This window comes from Apodemus sylvaticus, chromosome 11 (assembly GCF_947179515.1).
Source record: "Apodemus sylvaticus chromosome 11, mApoSyl1.1, whole genome shotgun sequence".
NCBI lineage: Eukaryota > Metazoa > Chordata > Mammalia > Rodentia > Muridae > Apodemus > Apodemus sylvaticus.
The window spans coordinates 17,019,053-17,036,510 of NC_067482.1; the positions used below are offsets into that span (position 1 = coordinate 17,019,053).

Consider the following 17,458-nt stretch of genomic DNA (forward strand, 5'->3'; position numbering starts at 1 on the left):
AATTCTAGATTTTCTAGGCACGAAGGAGAGAACAGACTAGGGAAACAGGAAAAGCTGAAGGGATATGGAAAGAGAGAAAGACGTTCATCCTCACCTACATGGGCTCAAATTATATCTGTTTCTGAGTCAAAGATTTCCATGCAGCTGACTAGATCCTGCCTTACGTGGAAATGACGCTAACCTATCACAAACAAGTCTGTTAAGACAGCTAGTTAGCCAGGCTCATGGCTCTTAGGGTGAAGTACTCGCCAGGGAGGCCCCACGTTCACTCTCTGGAACCCATGTGAAGATTGAAGAAGAGAGAGGCTCTGGAAGGTTGTCCCCTGGCCTCTGGGGCACAGATGTGGCATGCATGGCTCCCCTAGCCATGTACACACACACACACAGTGATGATTTTAAAAAGATGCCTTGTGGACCATGCTCATAATAAAAGTGCATCCTTCATCATCTTTTCAAACAGTTGCCCGAGTGTTAGGCATATCTGATTTGTTTGATATTGCTTAAACCAGACAAGACATCAGGGTGCTCCTTGTAGCCCTGTAGATAGACTCAAGGCATGAAAAGGCACTCCAAACTGAGATCTCAGATGCTGCAACATCCTATCTCCAAACAGCCAGCTCAATGGAGCCCTGCTACAATGCTTGGAAAATAGCACAGTTCGATGATAAATGGCCAGAATCCTAGCGAATGAAAACAACCCTGCTTCGATGTGCTGGAATGGTGTTAAGTGCTCTTTGCCTTAGAGTGTGCTGGGCGGAACTACAAATGGCGATCCTGTCTCACTACGGGAACTGATGAGCGATCTCAGATGGTTTCAAACCACACAGGAGCCTCCATGCTCCCAGGAAACGCTCACATGTAGCGATTGGAAGCAACGAAAATCGTATTTAATAAACACTCCGGGTGGAAGGAATTGTGTTTGTTTTCTGAATACAGAAGGAACACAGAGCCTTATGCATGCTGGGCGAGCCTATATATATCCTTAGCCTCAGGGCGGTGTGTAAGAAATACATCTGGACAGTACAATAAACTCTTCTTTTCCTCTTCCGAGGGCTTAGCAGGGATCTGGCTCCGCATGCCACAGTGAGTCCAAAAATAGGCTCACGCCAGCGACCAGAGCTCAGAGGCTCTACTCGCCTAACAAGGCCTGTTTTCAACCAGAGAACATTCAGTATCTCCCGCTTCCCTGACTGTGTAAGTATGTAAGGCATCACTCGGACCCCTCTCCCCGCCCCCCAGTGAACAGGACTGTGGCTGAAGCAGAGGCCATCCGGGCTCAGACAGACTACTTGTTAAGGGACTAGGGTTCAGACACGTGCTCTGTTTCGCTGCTTGTAAGACTTCCTCTGTAGATTTGCACTGTGAGACCATGAGGCATCCTACAGCCCCGACTTTCCTTAGGAACTCATGCCTGCCTGGTGCACAGGCCTCCAAACCCAGTTACAGTTTTCCAGTGGGGTCACTTTTAATGATACGGAGTCTAGTCTGATTACACAGCTGGTGTTCCATCTTTATCAAGTTTTCCAGAGAAATAACTAAGCTGGCTGACCTGTGCTAGCCTCTTCTGAGGCAGGAAAAGGTGTTTATGAAAGGGATTTCAACTCAGGACCTTTGGAAGAGCAGTCAGTGTTCTTAACCACTGAGCCATCTCTCCAGCCTCAGTCCTTCATTTCCTAACAAATAGAACTGGTTTGTGGTTGGTTGGTTGTCTTTAGCTCACCAGTTTTTGTAAGATCCGCACTGGATTTTTAAATTAGAAATCATAGGTAAGTTTTCAACAGCGACACAGGACTATGTCTAGCATGCGAAGTCTAGTAACAGTGCCCTAGAAACACTGCCTTTTTCCATCCAGAATCAAAGTTTTTCTTGTTGTTGCTTTTGTTTGGTTTCCAGTGCTGGAGGCGGGACCCTCAAAGGCCTCTCGCTAGTCAGCGAGTGTTTTCCCACGCAGCCACACCCACAGCCGGCCTTAGGAAGCCTCTGACAGTGCATTCCCATTGCTTCTCTCTAGATGGCAGCAGAGGACTCCGGGTTAGGTCAAACCTTGCACTCAGCGGGGTAGCTGCCTCCAACGATGCCTCCTACAAACGCGGGGTTCATGGCGCTCGCCAGTAATCCCAGCACTCTGGGAGGCAGAGGCAGGCGGATTTCTGAGATCGAAGCCAACCTGGTCTACAGAGTGAGTTCCAGGACAGCCAGGGCTATACAGAGAAACCCTGTCTCAAAAAACCAAAAACCAAAACACACACAAACAAACATGGGTTCATGTGAGCTCCCCAGAGGCCTCCTTTGTGGCTGAGCTGAACGTTAACCTATGAAATGCCCTTCCCCTACCCCCGCTCCCCTCCTCACTTCCCTTTTTACACAGGCTCATAATGTGCCACGAGTGTCTCGAGCCCCCGGCTCAGTCAGAATCAGCTCGCCTTTCCATGTCTGGTTTGTCTTACCATTATTCCAGTCCCAAACTTGAGATCTGTGGGTTACACTGCCCGCTGCAGTCCATCAGACAGGCACTAGCGGCTAAACATGGCTGGCAGCCAGAGCTTTTCTATAACGGGCACCTCCATAAATGGTATTTGCCCGAATGCATCAGGGGCACCAAAATAGGTATGATTTCTACAGTCCAGCTGCAACTGGGTTTCTGACCATGTTGTGCTAAGGAAGTTAAACACTGGGGGGGGGGGGGGGGGGAGGAGAGCACGGCTTACAGTGTTTGCTCATCTCTACGATCCCTCTTCTTACACCGTTTAACTGTTACCCAGAGGTCAACTGAAGGCTACAAATAAATATTCCTGAGAGAGATGGGGGAGGGGGGAGGGCACATTCACAGAATTTCTAGTATAGCATACTGTTATCATTATTCTATTATTATTAAACTCTTGGTGCACCTATTTTATAAATCAAACTTTATCCTAAGTATGGCTGTATATAAAAATACCCAGTACATGCAGGATTTGGTATAATCCATGGTCTCAGGCGACCATTGCCGGTCGTGGAACACTGCACCATGATGAATAAGGGAGAAATGACAAATTACTCAGCCCTGGCCAATTGTAAGCCACCGTGATGTAGAAGGAACAAGACAGGCTTCAGCTCTGGCTTCAACTCTGTATAAACTGGCTCTCGCTGGCCTGGGCTGGGGTCATGGCCAATAGACAGACAGAGGGCAAAGGGCCGAATGCGTTTCACTATAATCTGCTCATTTGGGTTGACATGGTCACAAGAAGAAGCTCAGAAGTCAGATGCGGCTTGAACGCGGATCAGGAACGTGGCAGGCGCGGTGTCCCGAGTGACTAAGGAATCGTCCTCTCCCCGCATCACGGAAGCACACGCAGGAAGGAGATCTAAGTGTGAGGCCCTGGGGACACTGCACCCTCAGTGCTGCAATGGCCTCATGGCTTCTGCTGTCCAACTGCAAACATGTCAGCGCCCCAGCTGAGCACGCTGTCCCCTCGGCACTGTCCCACCCACCCTTTTATCCACCTGTACACTGGGCACATTGAGTCAAGGTCTAAAGCCTTCCCTGTCTCTGGGGCCACTGTAGGATTTGCTGTTAGACCCAGCAGCAACGGACTCTGGTTCAGTTAGACAAGCGCACAGCTCCTCGCTGTGTGGTGTGTGTGTGTGTGTGTGTGTTCAGAGAATTCAAGGTGATGCACACACCAGGGAAGTGGACAAGGGGTCTTTTCTCTAACTCCATCCTCCGTAATTACAAGAACGCACACCACACTTAGCAGGCCATGCAGGGTCTGCTCTAGGATCTCACGACACGGAAGACAGTAACCCTTGAGCCGACCGCTATAGGGCAGGTCAGTACCAGAGTCTGGCCCTGCCTCTGGATGTGTGGCACTGGGTTCAGGAAGTTTGAAGCTTTGGCTTTCTCCCCCGGGACCTTGGGTTCCTGCCTGCCCCTCCTGCTCACAGGTACCTCACCATCAGGGGCTTTGCTTACCACAGGCAGTCCTGGGTAGAGCTGCCATTCTGTCCTTTGCACATTGCAGAGAAATGCTACAAAGGGATCCAGCCATTTTCATAGGAGGGAGGATGGGCTTTATTAACCCTTTAATCACACACAGTTACTTCCTTCAGAGACTTTTCCTACCAAGATTAGCTAAACCTGTGTCCTTGGCCCAGCTGTATACCATAAAGCCTGGCTCCTTGTTTGTCAGTATGTAACAGCCCCGCCTCTCTGTTCAATTCTGTGTAAGAAACATGCTGAGCTTCTAAGGTTTCTTTACTGAATGTTCAGACTGTGCGACCCCAGCTATTTCTGCATGTCTGTCTGTCTGTCTGTCTGTCTTGGCTTCATCCTCTCATCAGCTCCTAGTAAGGTCCAAGTCCCTAGAGCCATGCAAAGACATGGCAGGCTACAAAAGCTATTGATTGAGCTTAAAGACGGGCGCCTCACACATTCAGTCTTAGAAGATTTGCCGCCAGATACCGTGTCTCAGAAAACTGTGCTTGACCCTTGGCCTCACCCCGCCAAACAAAGGGGAGTAACCTGGGAAGCACGCAGACCCAGAACAGGGCTCTGTGGGAGGAGCAAAACCTTAGCTGGGTGTTGTGGAGAGGCTGGAGGACCTTTGGGGAGCCCAGGGGCGCAGCCCTTAGCAGGGTGACCCGGGGATCTGGGTATCCACAGGTGGGAAGGAGGAATGCACGGAGAGATTCCTGTCAAAAGGTCTGGGATGAATTATTAATAGGATATTTTTAAATGAAGTAATAAAATTACCATGGCAAAGGAAGTATTACAGAGGTAAAACCAAACCAAACCAACAAAACCCAGCAATTTACTAGACCAACAGCACACGTGGGGAAGAAGATGGAGTCATCAGACTGTTAAGGAAGAGACAGCAATCATCAGACACTTTCAGGTTACTGACCTACCAATCCTGTCTGTCTGTCTGTCTGTCTGTCTCTCCCTCCCTCTCTCCCCCTCCCACCTCTTCCTCCCCCCCCCTCCTCTTTTTGAAACACAATTTCTTTATGTATCCCAGGCTAGGTCCAAACCCAAGATCACAGATGTGCACAGCATCCTAGCAGCCACTTCTAATTCCCATTCTTCCTGTGTCACGGGGGCTGCAAAAATGACCTCCTCCTTTCTTAAGCCTTTCCTGTGGCTGTGCGTGACCAAGAAAGAGTCCCAGCAAAGGGCTGGAGTCAGACGTACAAGGCAGACGTGTGGCGGAGCTTTGGCCCTCCCTGCAAACTGGTGGATGGTCAGCTCTTCTGTGTCTGTCTTGGATGCTGACTGATGCCTCGGGGCAAACGGTAATGCGAAGTGAGATAGCCTGGTTTACTAACACTGCAGAGGAGCCCGGAACCGACAGCCCAGCTCCAGTCCATAAGAACTGTTAGGCTTTCTATTAAAGCTGAGAGAAATATGAAGTCTTCATAATCCTTAGGATGAAGAGTGAACCCTCCATCACTAACCTATTACCATCGGAGGCAGGGTCTCACTTAAGTGGCCCAAGCTGGCCTTGAACTGGACGCGTCTGCCTCGGCCTCCTGAATAGGTGGGATCACAAGCCTGAACTATTGATCCGGGATTAGTAAAGACGTCTTAAAATGACACGTGGCGTAAGAGGGCTGAACACTCTATTGGGAATGTTTAGACCACGTCTAAAGAAATTTAAATCCAGAAAGGTGAAAGCATGCTATTCCCCCTACAAACATGATAGTACCTGGAAAACCGGACTTAAAATTCAGAATGGATGCCAGCCACTTGGGAACAGGATGGGATTGTGTTTACTGCCCTGACATGCAGTGAGAATTCTCAACGCCAGCACTACTGACATTTTGGACTAGATAATTCTTAGTTAGGATGGGGTCTTGAGCATTGTTTAGCCGTACCTGGCCAATAGCAAGCACATCTCTTCCTACGTTGTAACAACCAAAGAAGTTTGACCCTGAGGGGCAAAATGGGCTTTGCTTTACAGTGCTGGCCTGTCATTTAACTTTAGTCATGAAGTACAGGTATTTATCTGACAAGTGAGTTCTAGATGAAGAAACAGCACTCAGTAGGAGGCTGAAAACTGCCTTGCAAAACCAGTCGGCTCTCCTGGACCTGAGTGCACCCCACCGCTTTCCTCCCAGACAAACCCTGATCAGCAGACATCACTTACCCCCGAGGAATGCACACTCGTAGTAGCTGCAGGTATTGTTTATGCTGTGAAGGATAAGGTCGCGGCCAGTTCCTTCCCTCGACACTTGAAAAACCTCACTCAGAGGTATTAAAACAACTTCTTCATTTTCTTTATTAAGAAACTTTCCCACGGCAACTCCAAAGCAGGTCCGGATGGTTAGCAGCCGCTGGGCGTCAGCCGGCTCGGGTTTGGCTGAATATGCCAACGTGAAGTTGCCCAGCCTGACTTGGTCTGACTCTCCGAATGTGAATGAAATGTCTGGGTTCGTGCTGTACACCACGGTTTTGTAACTTTTCTCGCAAGGTCGTCTCAGCAGCTGCAGGGCTCTTACCAGGTAAAAATGAAAAGCCTTGAACGGGAAGTTGTAGATGTACCGTCTTCGGGACAGGCCGGCTGTCCTCACGGCACTGTTGAACGTGTGGTAAAAGGGAGTCTGCTCCCGAGCCTCAGTCACGTAGGCCATCAGAGCTATTCCGTAGGCATCCTTGAAGTTCGTCGGGAGGGAGATCTGAGCCTTCCGCGCCTCCCACTGGATCCCTGCATTGTCCCACACGGTCCGCAGGAGCGCATCGCTGGCGCGCTCCTCCCTCTCCATCTGCGGGATGTACTTCATTTCCATTCTGCTGTTGCACTTGAGGTATTCGTCGTCGAAGGCATTCTCCGCCATGTCTAACACTTCCGCCTTCACCTTCAGAGCAAAAGAGAAGGGGCGCTCTTGAAATCACACACGGATTTGATATCAATTTCTCTCACAGTAGTGCGCCCACTCTCCCATGCCCTTATAATTAGGAATTACATCCCATGGCGTGGACAGAGGAAAGAGTACACGTCAGCGGAGAGGTGCAGGGAGGAATTCTCCACGCAATTCATTCGCCTGAGCTCAGTGCTGGGGAGAGACTAAAGACAGTCTAGCCCGGGCTGGAACACTGAGTGTCCTTAGCTACATTTCCTCCAACTCTTGAGACCGTTTTTTGCATAATGCAAAGTACCATGTGTAAACTACTGCATGTGGTAGGAAATACATCACGACAAACGTCACCTTTCCCTCTGGTCGCACCCTCCCTTATTCCTGTGACACGGATAGGACTGACTGTGCACTTGGGGCCCAAAGTAAAAGCAGGAGATCCAGGCCCAGCGATCAGAACACCCGTCTCCTCAAAGAAACCCTTTCCTTTCAAACTGTCAGCCTTGGGCTAGCGCTGGCTTAGGAATTCCAACAGCTGTTCTTGGAGTCCCACCAGGGGACACAGTCAGGAAGGAGAGCTATGATGGCACTGACAGAGAGAGGAGGCTGTGAGGATGAGGAAGTCCCTGTGAGGGCCACACCTTTCTGTCAACTTCCCCCTCGTCCCCTTAGACCAGTGTCTAAGGCCAAATGTATAAACTCACTGCTCACAACCATTAGTAACGACCACCTGCTCATTCAGCTGTTTGTGAAGTCTTCCTTGGACACTTCTGGTTCCGGCTATCACCACCCCCCTACCCCCACCCCATTTCTAACTCTAACAGACTTCTGCTTTCTATGCTCTTTCTTAGCATAAATGCTTCACATAAATTACCTCACATAATGGAGGAGGGAGAGGGGGGTTACTATCACTAGACTTCCTTTGCTTTATTGTATTTTACTTCATTTTATTTTAAAGGTTTAATTATTTTATTTTATGTGTATGAGTGCTTATGTGTGCGTGTATATCAGTCACCATGTGAGTGTCTGGTGCCTGGAAGTTAGTAGACAGTCACTGGAGTTGTGGGTGGGGTGCCAGGAACAGAACCTATGTCCTCTGTAAGAACAGCACATAGAGAGAGCCTTCAAGCATCTTTCCAGTCCTTTTCCTTTAGAGATAAGGAAACTAAGATACTGAGACCTCTCTTCTACCTCTTTCTTTTAAAGATACAGATTTGTGTATTTGACCCCAGACTCTCTGGTTCCAGAGTTTTGCCTTCTTCATCAAAATGTTCTGTTGCTTCTAAAAAATTAGAATGTCCCAGTGATGAAGCCCACTGACATTTAAGTGGCACTTTTCAAAGAGTCTAATTTTGCTAAACAAAAGGAAACACTTTACCGATGAGAGAACTGAGTGGGCCAGTGCCACGAACTGATGGCTGGCCGTGGGAGCGTCAGCGGGGGTCACCGAGACCCCTGCACCCCCAGGTCTGTAGGCCAGTGTCCTGACATGCTTCAGAGATCAAGTCACTGCAGTCTCGAAGTTATAAAATGCCCTTTGCTCTCTAGCACAGAATGTCCCAGAGTTCAGCCTGAAGACAGCTTGAGTTATCCTGAAGACAGCAACATAAGACATCAGACCTGAAACCACCTCCCACATTCCTCCCCCTGGATCAGAATCGAGCCAATATGTTCCTGTCTTTTCCCTACGCCTCACAAAGCAGTCTTCACATGTCTAATTTTAGATAGCAAGCCTTTCTGGCCAGACACCGTAGCTGATTGTGTGTTCTGTACAGGGCGTGCCTTGTGGTGGCACAGCTCCTGATACTGTCACCATTGAGGACAAATGAATGAACCGGGAGGAGCAGGTAGGGAACTTTGGGTGAATGAGCTGAGGATGTCTTCCTCTGACATATCCGTCTAAACAAAAGCTCATAGTGATGGCATTCAGCTACTGAAAATTCATTTCAAATACGTGGAAACGACCTTAGTGTTTCAGAAGAGAAACCAATTGGTGGAAAAACATTAATAAAAGAAGCATGGTAAAAATGAGGTGTTGCAAACCAATACTTGAAAGGCAAATTGAAACCACAAGAGGCACTGCTTCATACCCACAGGAATGAAAATAACAACCAGAACCAAAGCAAGGGCAAAGCAACAAAACCACAAGCAACTGGGAGGCAGCTGAACTGGAGCCCTGATTCATGCTGGATGGAGTGCAGCCAGTATGCAAGGCGCTGTAGCAGCACCTCGGGGAGTTCAACTTGAGGTTGTGATACGACCCAGTATGACTCTCGAGTGAAGTACAAAGAGTGAAATAATGTGCAATTCTGTTGTGCAGAGTAGCACGGTCCTGGCTAATTCGTGCTCACTTATGTAGGTAGTACTAGGTGCACAATTACATACGTAAGTGTAGCCGGTCTTTTGCTACCTTGTGGGTTTCTTCTTTCTTCCACCCTTATCCACCCCTTTTCTTCCACTCGTTCAACCCCCTAGAATACTAGATAGAAGAGAGAAAAGGAGAGACGAGAAAGGAGGCCACATTATCATTAGCCTGCTGCCTGATGATTAGGGCATTGAGTTCCTTGGGCAAGTTTGATCTTCACTGTCAGGATACCTAATTTCTTCCTGTTGTTTCTGCTTTGCTTGTGACTACTTAACAAGCCACGACCAACAGCAAACAACCAAAACAAAACAACAACAAAAAAAACAACCCTCACCCACCTGGCCTCTCGGGGCCATAGGATGTATATGCCCTCAGGAAAGTCCTTTCAGGGCATGGGGGAGGAAATACAATTTCCAACATCCCACAATCACTGAAACTATCCACCGCCACTGGCAAAATCACGACCGTGCTAGAGCAGGAGGTAAATCATAATCAGCTGTGGTGGACAATCTGAAGCAGCCCCATGTCCCCACACCTGGGATTAAAATGAAACCATGTTCTTATAGTATTTCTGTGGTTTTTAAAGAAACCAAAATTCCAAAATTGCCGCTACATATAAGTGCTAGGTATACAAGTAAGTCCTGCATAAGGCTACAAGAGTGCTTCTATGCATCCCTAGAGAGCAATAAATTCACGAGAGAATGGAAAACATTCACAGAAACCCATACACAGATGTTCAAGGCAGTTCTATTTATAGTCACCATAAAGCGGAACAACCCACAGATGCCTGATTGATAAAGAAGAAGCGGCACAGCCCAGTGATGGCGCTGGTGTTCATTAATGAAAAGAACGAGATACTAATACACGTCACAACCAGGGTGGGCTTGGGAAAACAGTATGGGAAGCCAAAGACACCAAATACAAAAGACCACATTCTGCAGGATTCCTCTCCACTGAAATGTCCACACACCTCTCTGGTTGCCAGAGACTAGAGGGAGGGGGGACTGGGGCTGACCTACAGGATGCAAAGTGCCTCTTCAGAGCATGGTGGAATGCGTGACTCCACAGTGACTGCGGGACATCAGCAGCTGATGAGGTGTGTGCTTTGAAATGTCTTAAGGGTATCTCAACTACATGTTTTTAAGTAAAAGAACCAGTAACACAATGTGCAGGCAACAGAGTATAAGATGACGATGCTTAGATTTCTAGAGTCTAGAAGGTGGATCAAAACCCTAAAACTGGTTACAATGTTTTCAACTTAAGGCAAGTGAGATACCTGATTCATACCACACACAAAATTATGTTACTGCTTTCAAATGTTGAACTCAGAATGACACGATAAAATTTCTGTCAGTATAAAGATAACAAGGAAATATCCGTTACTTAGTTTAATAACAAACATGGAATCAAACACTGTGTGGCATTATTTGGAGAATACATGTTATGTCCAGAATATTGACATGGAAATGCTGGGCAGTATTAGTTGTAGACAAGGTTAAAAGTATCATAGGCAGTATTGATATATTTTCAATTCAGTTATACACGAAGAGAGAGAAGTCATGTAGGCTGTCTACACTATCCCCCAGGAGTCTCTCCCTCTGAGTGAGGCAGTTTGTGGTTGAATTTTTCTGTCTTTGCTTACTTTAACATTTTTAATTTTCTATACTTACCACATGTGAAACCTGCAAAATGAAGGAAAGGCTGCTTTCAACAAGTTAATTTGCCTCTCCTGGCTCCTTCAGTCCACAGAGCTGCCATCCCAGTTCAGGGCTCCCATCCCAGTGATCGAGCGTTTTCCATTCCCTACATTACCTGGAAGACGTCCATTAGAACTGTGGCTGCCAGCAGTGTGGTGACCATTTCAAAATGTCCCATCTTCATTTTTCTTGTCTGGATTAGAATGAAAAACTTTAGTTCAGTAGACTTAACAGAGAGGGTTTAGGAAAACAGCAATACAATGTGATGTCATATATTTTTTCATTCTAGATAGATATTGCGATGGTCGAAGTGATTATCAAATACATTCCTATGACTCTAAGAGGCATTCGGTTTTATCCAGATGTCTAACAGATTGTTCTAGAGATGACAATGTGAAACTTCAGAGAACTTTAGTGCTTCCAAGAGCCAATCTGTCTACCTCCACATAACTCTAGACAGACTTCTCCACCGGAGATTTTTCCCCCATCTCTAAACATCCCCGAGTATGCACAGGAAACGACACAAACTAAAATTACCACGCACTTACACTGAGTCCCAGTTTCTAAGAACTGTCTAGAAACTTTCCCATGCAAACTTCTGTTCTTCTGTTTGCTTTGTGAGGTAGAACATGCCCACTTGGGTGGGAGAGAAAATATGAGGTCACCAGCAATACAAAGCCAGTCGTCACCTGAGGTGACCTCCCTCCTCCAACCCTTCACAATCAACACAAGCCTCTGCGGAATGTCCTGACATTAGGAGCAGACTCAGGAGCCCTTCGGAGGTAGTGGCTCTAACAAGTTTCTATCATTCTCCTGGCTGGACGCCCAATACCCATTCTGGTATTTGTGGCAGCATAAGGGACAGACAGGGGGGCAAGAATCCTTACTGGCAGAAGCCATTAACCAACTCAATTAAGTGACGCAGGCTGCTAGCCTCCGATCTCTCACAGCTGGAACTGCTGTAACTCAAATGAAGTCTCTATTTTCCTAAAAGAGGTAATGAGCAGTACAGGGGAAGGGAAGTCTTTCTTTTTGTAATCCATCTTGACCCCGGATTCTTGTCTTCAAAAACTGTCCTTATATCTATGCTACTAAAGTATTTGTTGTTATTTTAAGATGCCACTCTGTGTCAAACTTCCCTCTGAAAACGTCTGTGGAATACGCACCGGCCTGCGGGCAGCATGTGCCAAGCCAGCTGGGGGGCCAGGCTTTCCCTGCTCTCCCTTCCTGTAGTCTGGGTGCAAATAAATCAAAATGTTTACCTGGAGTTTGTGCCTTTTCAGGAAGTTTAAATGATGCCTGTCTCACTCGGATTCCCACTCTCGGCTGTGGAGAGCTTCCCTCCAGGATAGGATGTTGTTGACAGTGACAGTGAGTCGCCTGGGAATGCTTTTCTTTTTATAACATCCCTAGCGGTCATCCCTGGCAGTGGCTTGGCAGGGGCTCATTTAGCTCACTTGTGCCCTGCTATTTATATCCGGTCCCCACACTCTGCCCTGGAACCAATCTTCAAAAGGTCTGTGAATCCACAGCAATGCCCCTGCCACGGAGCACGCTCAGATCTGAACTCAGCCCTGGACTCCCTTGGGGGGAGGGGTGTCAGTTCCCAACGACTGAGCCTTTGATACTCACATGCCAGAAGGAAGGCTGGACTGTCTTCTATGACACCCACAGCAAGGGGGCTCGCTTGTTAAACTTTGTCAACAGTGATTGATGGCTATCACCACTCACTCAACCAACCGACTGCATTTCAGGTGCATGCCAGGCACAGAGATACGCAAGCAAGCAAAGTACTGAAGAGTGTTCACAACCTAACAAACCACTACGGGTGCACCCAAACACAATCAGGGAACAACTGCACAGAATAAACGAAGGCCAATGGCAGTCTAACGGGAACGCTGGCAGGAAGGAGCCTGGTGCGGGTGGCATCTAGCACAATCCTGAGTAAGGCGCCCATGCTGGCTAGTTTTCTGCTGTCTTGATGCCACTAGAGTCATTTGGCAAGAGGGAACCTCAACTCAGAAAATCACCCCCAAGAATAGCCTAGTACATTTCGATGATTGGCTGGGGAAGATGCGGCTCACTGTGGGTGTGGTAGTGGTCCCCACCACGAGGAACAGCCTGGTAAGTGTCCCTCCTTCACAGCCTCGGCATCACTTCCTGCCTCTAGGTTCCTGCCCTGCTTGAGTTCTCCATCTAAACTCCCTTAGTGATGGACAAGACAAAATAAACTCCTTCCTCCCCAGGTTGCTTCTAGTCATCGTGGGTTTTTTTCCATTTCACTTTCTGAGACAGGGTTCCTCACTAAACCTAAAATGACTTTGCTAGCCTGGGTGGCAAGTGAACTCCAGGGACCCTCTTGTCTCTGCCTCCCCCGTGGCCCGTGCTGGGATTTACAGTGGCACACACCACCACTCCTGGTTTCTATGTGGGCTAGGCTTTGAACTCAGAACTCCGCACCCACACAGCAATTACTTTACATCTCTCTCTCTCTCTCTCTCTCTCTCTCTCTCTCTGTGTGTGTGTGGGGGGGGGGGGCGCTTTTTTTTTTGAGACAGGGTTTCTCTGCATAGCCCAGCACTTTACATCTCTTAACCTTTCTCTTTTTTAAAAACAAAACAAAACAAACAAACAAACAAACAAAGCCAAGAGATTGTTAGCCAGACAGTGGCTTTAAGCACGCCTTTAATCCCAGCACTTGGGAGGCAGAAGCAGGCGGATTTCTGAGTTGGAGGCCAGCCTGGTCTAGAGAATGAGTTCCAGGACAGCCAGGGTGACACAGAGAAACCCTGTCTCAAAAAACTGAAGAAAAAAAAAAGAAGAAGAGGAAGAAGGGGAAGAAGAGGAAGAAGAGTGTGGTGGCTATTCCTGGTTGTCAACTTGACTGTATCTGGAATGAACTACAGTCTAGAATTGGAAGGCTCAGAGATATAAGTTTCTGACCTGGATATTGGCATGGAGACCTTGAAGCATAGTGGCTAAGACAAGGAGATCTCCAAGTTCAAGATCATTTGGGATTAAAGGCATGGATGCACACGCCAATAATCTGGGCCACACCCTCTGTTGGAGACCTACAGCCTTTAATCTGGACTACACCCTCTGCTGGAGATATATAAGGACATTGAAAGAAGAAAGATTCTCTCTCACTCTTCCTTGCCTGCTTGCCTCGTGGGACTGAGAAACTGCTAGATCCTTGGACTTCCATCCACAGCTGCTGCTGATCATTGTTGGGGAGTTGGACTATAGACTGTAAGTCATTGACAATTTCCCTAACTATATAAAGACTATCCATACGTTCTGTGACTCTAGAGAACCCAAACTAATACGGAAGTTGGTACCAGAAGTGGTTCTAGAGGAGCAGAAGTATAAGGATGAATGTTTCAAAATTTTGGAGTTGCTTGGTTTATCCAATAGCACCTTCAACTACTGAAGCTTCTCCAGATTCTCTCCCTCCTGGGGAGCTCAGAGAATATTGAAGACCCGTGGATGAAACTATATCTCAAGCTTAAAGAAGCTAATGCCTTTGATTATCTTGATGAATTAGGTGATTTGGTAGTATACAATACTTTCTCCAAGTTGGGGAAAAAAATCAGAAAATGATTTTGCTGGCTGGTTGCTCTTAGCATCTCAGGAAAAAACAATGAAGGAAAGGAAGGGGTTGTGTGATAAAATCGAAGAGCTCCAGACTCAAGTAAACAATCTAAAAGTTGCTAAGTGTGCCCTTGAAGAGAATCTACTCTCTAGCAGCCATAGAGCTCAGGTAGCAGAAAATCAAACTGAAGCCCTCATTATAAGGTTGGATGAATTACAGCGAAAATTTAAGTCTCAACCTCAGAAGGTGTCAGCAGTTAAAGTAAGGGCATTAATTGGCAAAGAATGGGATCCTATAACTTGGGATGGGAATGTGTGGGAAGACCCTGTTGAAATTGAGATCCAGAACCCCTTGAATGAAGGGGTGTCCGGGTTCCCCTGAGGAAGGATCTTGATAAGACACCTAAAAGTTTTGCTGTTAGTCTTTCACCAATTCTTCCCCAGAGGGACCTACGGCCTTTTACAAGGGTAACTGTACACTGGGGGAAAGGAAATAATCAGACTTTCCGGGGGCTATTGGATACTGGTTCTGAATTGACACTGATTCCAGGAGATCCCAAGAAACATTGTGGCCCTCCAGTTAGAATAGGGGCTTATGGAGGACAGGTGATTAAAGGAGTTTTGACTGATGTGCGACTCACAGTAGGTCCAGTGGGTCCCCGCACACATCCTGTGGTCATTTCCCCAGTTCCAGAATGTATAATTGGGATAGATATACTCAGAAATTGGCAGAATTCTCATATTGGTTCTCTGACCTGTGGAGTGAGGGCTATTATGGTTGGAAAGGCAAAATGGAAGCCTTTAGAGTTGCCTCTGCCAAAGAAAAATAGTGAATCAAAAAACAATATCATATTCTTGGAGGAATTGCAGAAATTACTGCCACAATCAAGGATTTGAAAGATGCAGGGGTGGTGGTTCCCACCACATCTCCCTTTAACTCTCCCATCTGGCCAGTGCAGAAGACAGATGGATCATGGAGGATGACAGTTAACTGTCGAAAATTAAATCAGGTGGTAACTCCAATTGCAGCTGCTGTACCAGATGTAGTTTCGTTACTTGAGCAAATTAACACATCTCCTGGAACCTGGTACGCAGCTATTGACCTGGCAAATGCCTTCTTCTCAGTGCCTGTCCATAAGGACCACCAGAAGCAATTTGCTTTCAGTTGGCGAGGCCAGCAGTGTACGTTTACAGTTTTGCCTCAAGCATATAATAATTCTCCTGCCCTGTGTCATAACTTAGTTAGAAGAGACCTTGATCGTTTGTCTCTTCCACAAAATATCACATTGGTGCACTATATTGATGATATTATGCTGATTGGACCAAGTGAGCAGGAAGTAGCAACCACTTTGGATTCATTGGTAACACATATGCGTATCAGAGGATGAGAAATAAATCCAACCAAGATTCAAGAACCATCTACTTTAGTGAAATTCTTAGGAGTACAGTGGTGTGCGGCATGCAGAGATATTCCTTCTAAGGTGAAAGATAAGTTATTGCACCTGGCCCCTCCCACCATCAAGAAAGAAGCACAACATTTAGTGGGTCTCTTTGGATTCTGGAGACAGCACATTCCTCACTTAGGAGTGTTACTCAGGCCTATTTACTGAGTGACTCGGAAAGCTGCTAGCTTTGTGTGGGGCCCAGAACAGGAGAAGGCTCTTCAACAGGTCCAGGCTGCTGTGCAGGCTGCACTACCACTTGGACCGTATGATCCAGCAGCCCCAATGGTACTTGAGGTGTCAGTGGCAGATAGAGATGCTGTTTGGAGCCTCTGGCAGGCCCCTGTAAGTGAATCACAGAAGAGACCTTTGGGATTTTGGAGCAAATCTCTACCGTCATCTGCAGACAACTACTCTCCCTTTGAAAAACAGCTCTTGGCCTGCTATTGGGCCTTAGTGGAAACTGAACGTTTGACAATAGGATACCAAGTTACTATGCGACCTGAACTGCCCATCATGAGCTGGGTGTTATCAGACCCTCCAAGTCATAAAGTAGGGTGTGCACAACAGCAGTCTATTATCAAATGGAAGTGGTATATATGTGATCGGGCCAGAGCAGGTCCTGAAGGCACAAGCAAGTTACATGAAGAAGTTGTTCAGATGCCTATGGTTTCTACTCCTGTTACAATGTCATCTGCTGCCAAGCATGCGCCTATAGCCTCATGGGGTGTTCCCTATGACCAGTTGACTGAAGAAGAGAAGACTAGGACCTGGTTTACTGATGGCTCTGTTATACAGGCACCACCCAGAAGTGGACAGCTGCAGCATTACAAACCCCTTTCTGGGACAAGCCTGAAAGATTCAGGTGAAGGAAAATCTTCACAGTGGGCAGAACTTCGGGTAGTACACATGGTATTACAGTTTGTTTGGAAGAAGAAATGGCCAGATGTACAATTGTTCACTGACTCATGGGCTGTAGCCAATGGATTGGCTGGATGGTCAGGGACATGGAAAGATCACAATTGGAAAATTGGTGAGAAAGACATCTGGGAAGAAGTATGTGGATAGATCTCTCCAAATGGGCAAAGGATGTGAAGATATTTGTGTCCCATGTAAATGCTCACCAAAAGGTGACTTCAGTTAAGGAGGAGTTCAATAATCAAGTGGATAAGATGACCCGTTTTGTAAACAGTCAGCCTCTTTCCCCAGCCATCCCAGTTATTGCCCAGTGGGCACAGGAACAAAGTGGCCATGGTGGCCGAGACGGAGGTTATGCTTGGGCTCAGAAACACGGACTTCTACTCACCAAGGCTGGCCTGGCTACAGCTGCTGCTGAATGCCAGATCTGCCAACAGCAGAAACCAACACTGAGCCCCAGATATGGCACCACTCCTCGAGGTGACCAGCCAGCAACCTGGTGGCAGGTTGACTATATTGGACCATATCCCCTGTGGAAAGGACAGTGTTTTGCTCTTACTGGAGTAGATACTTATTCTGGTTATGGATTTGCCTTTCCTGCACGTAATGCTTCT

The 17,458-nt window shown here is 47.2% G+C and overlaps 1 protein-coding gene across 8 annotated transcripts in view; it reads right to left on the minus strand.

Annotated features, from left to right (window-relative positions):
• Positions 1-17,458, minus strand: part of Art3 (ADP-ribosyltransferase 3 (inactive)) — an 88,454-nt gene that overhangs the window by 13,678 nt on the left and 57,318 nt on the right. For 7 of the 8 annotated variants that reach the window (XM_052198189.1, XM_052198193.1, XM_052198192.1 and 4 more), the window contains exons 2-3: positions 11,009-11,086; positions 6,126-6,834 (exon numbers count right to left, since the gene is read on the minus strand). In XM_052198189.1, coding sequence (XP_052054149.1) covers positions 6,126-6,834; positions 11,009-11,077 — 778 coding nt within the window. In that variant the 5' untranslated portion in view covers positions 11,078-11,086. Of the gene's footprint in view, positions 1-6,125; positions 6,835-11,008; positions 11,087-12,155; positions 12,275-17,458 lie in introns of those variants that run through there. The other variant, XM_052198186.1, reaches the window with a different exon arrangement.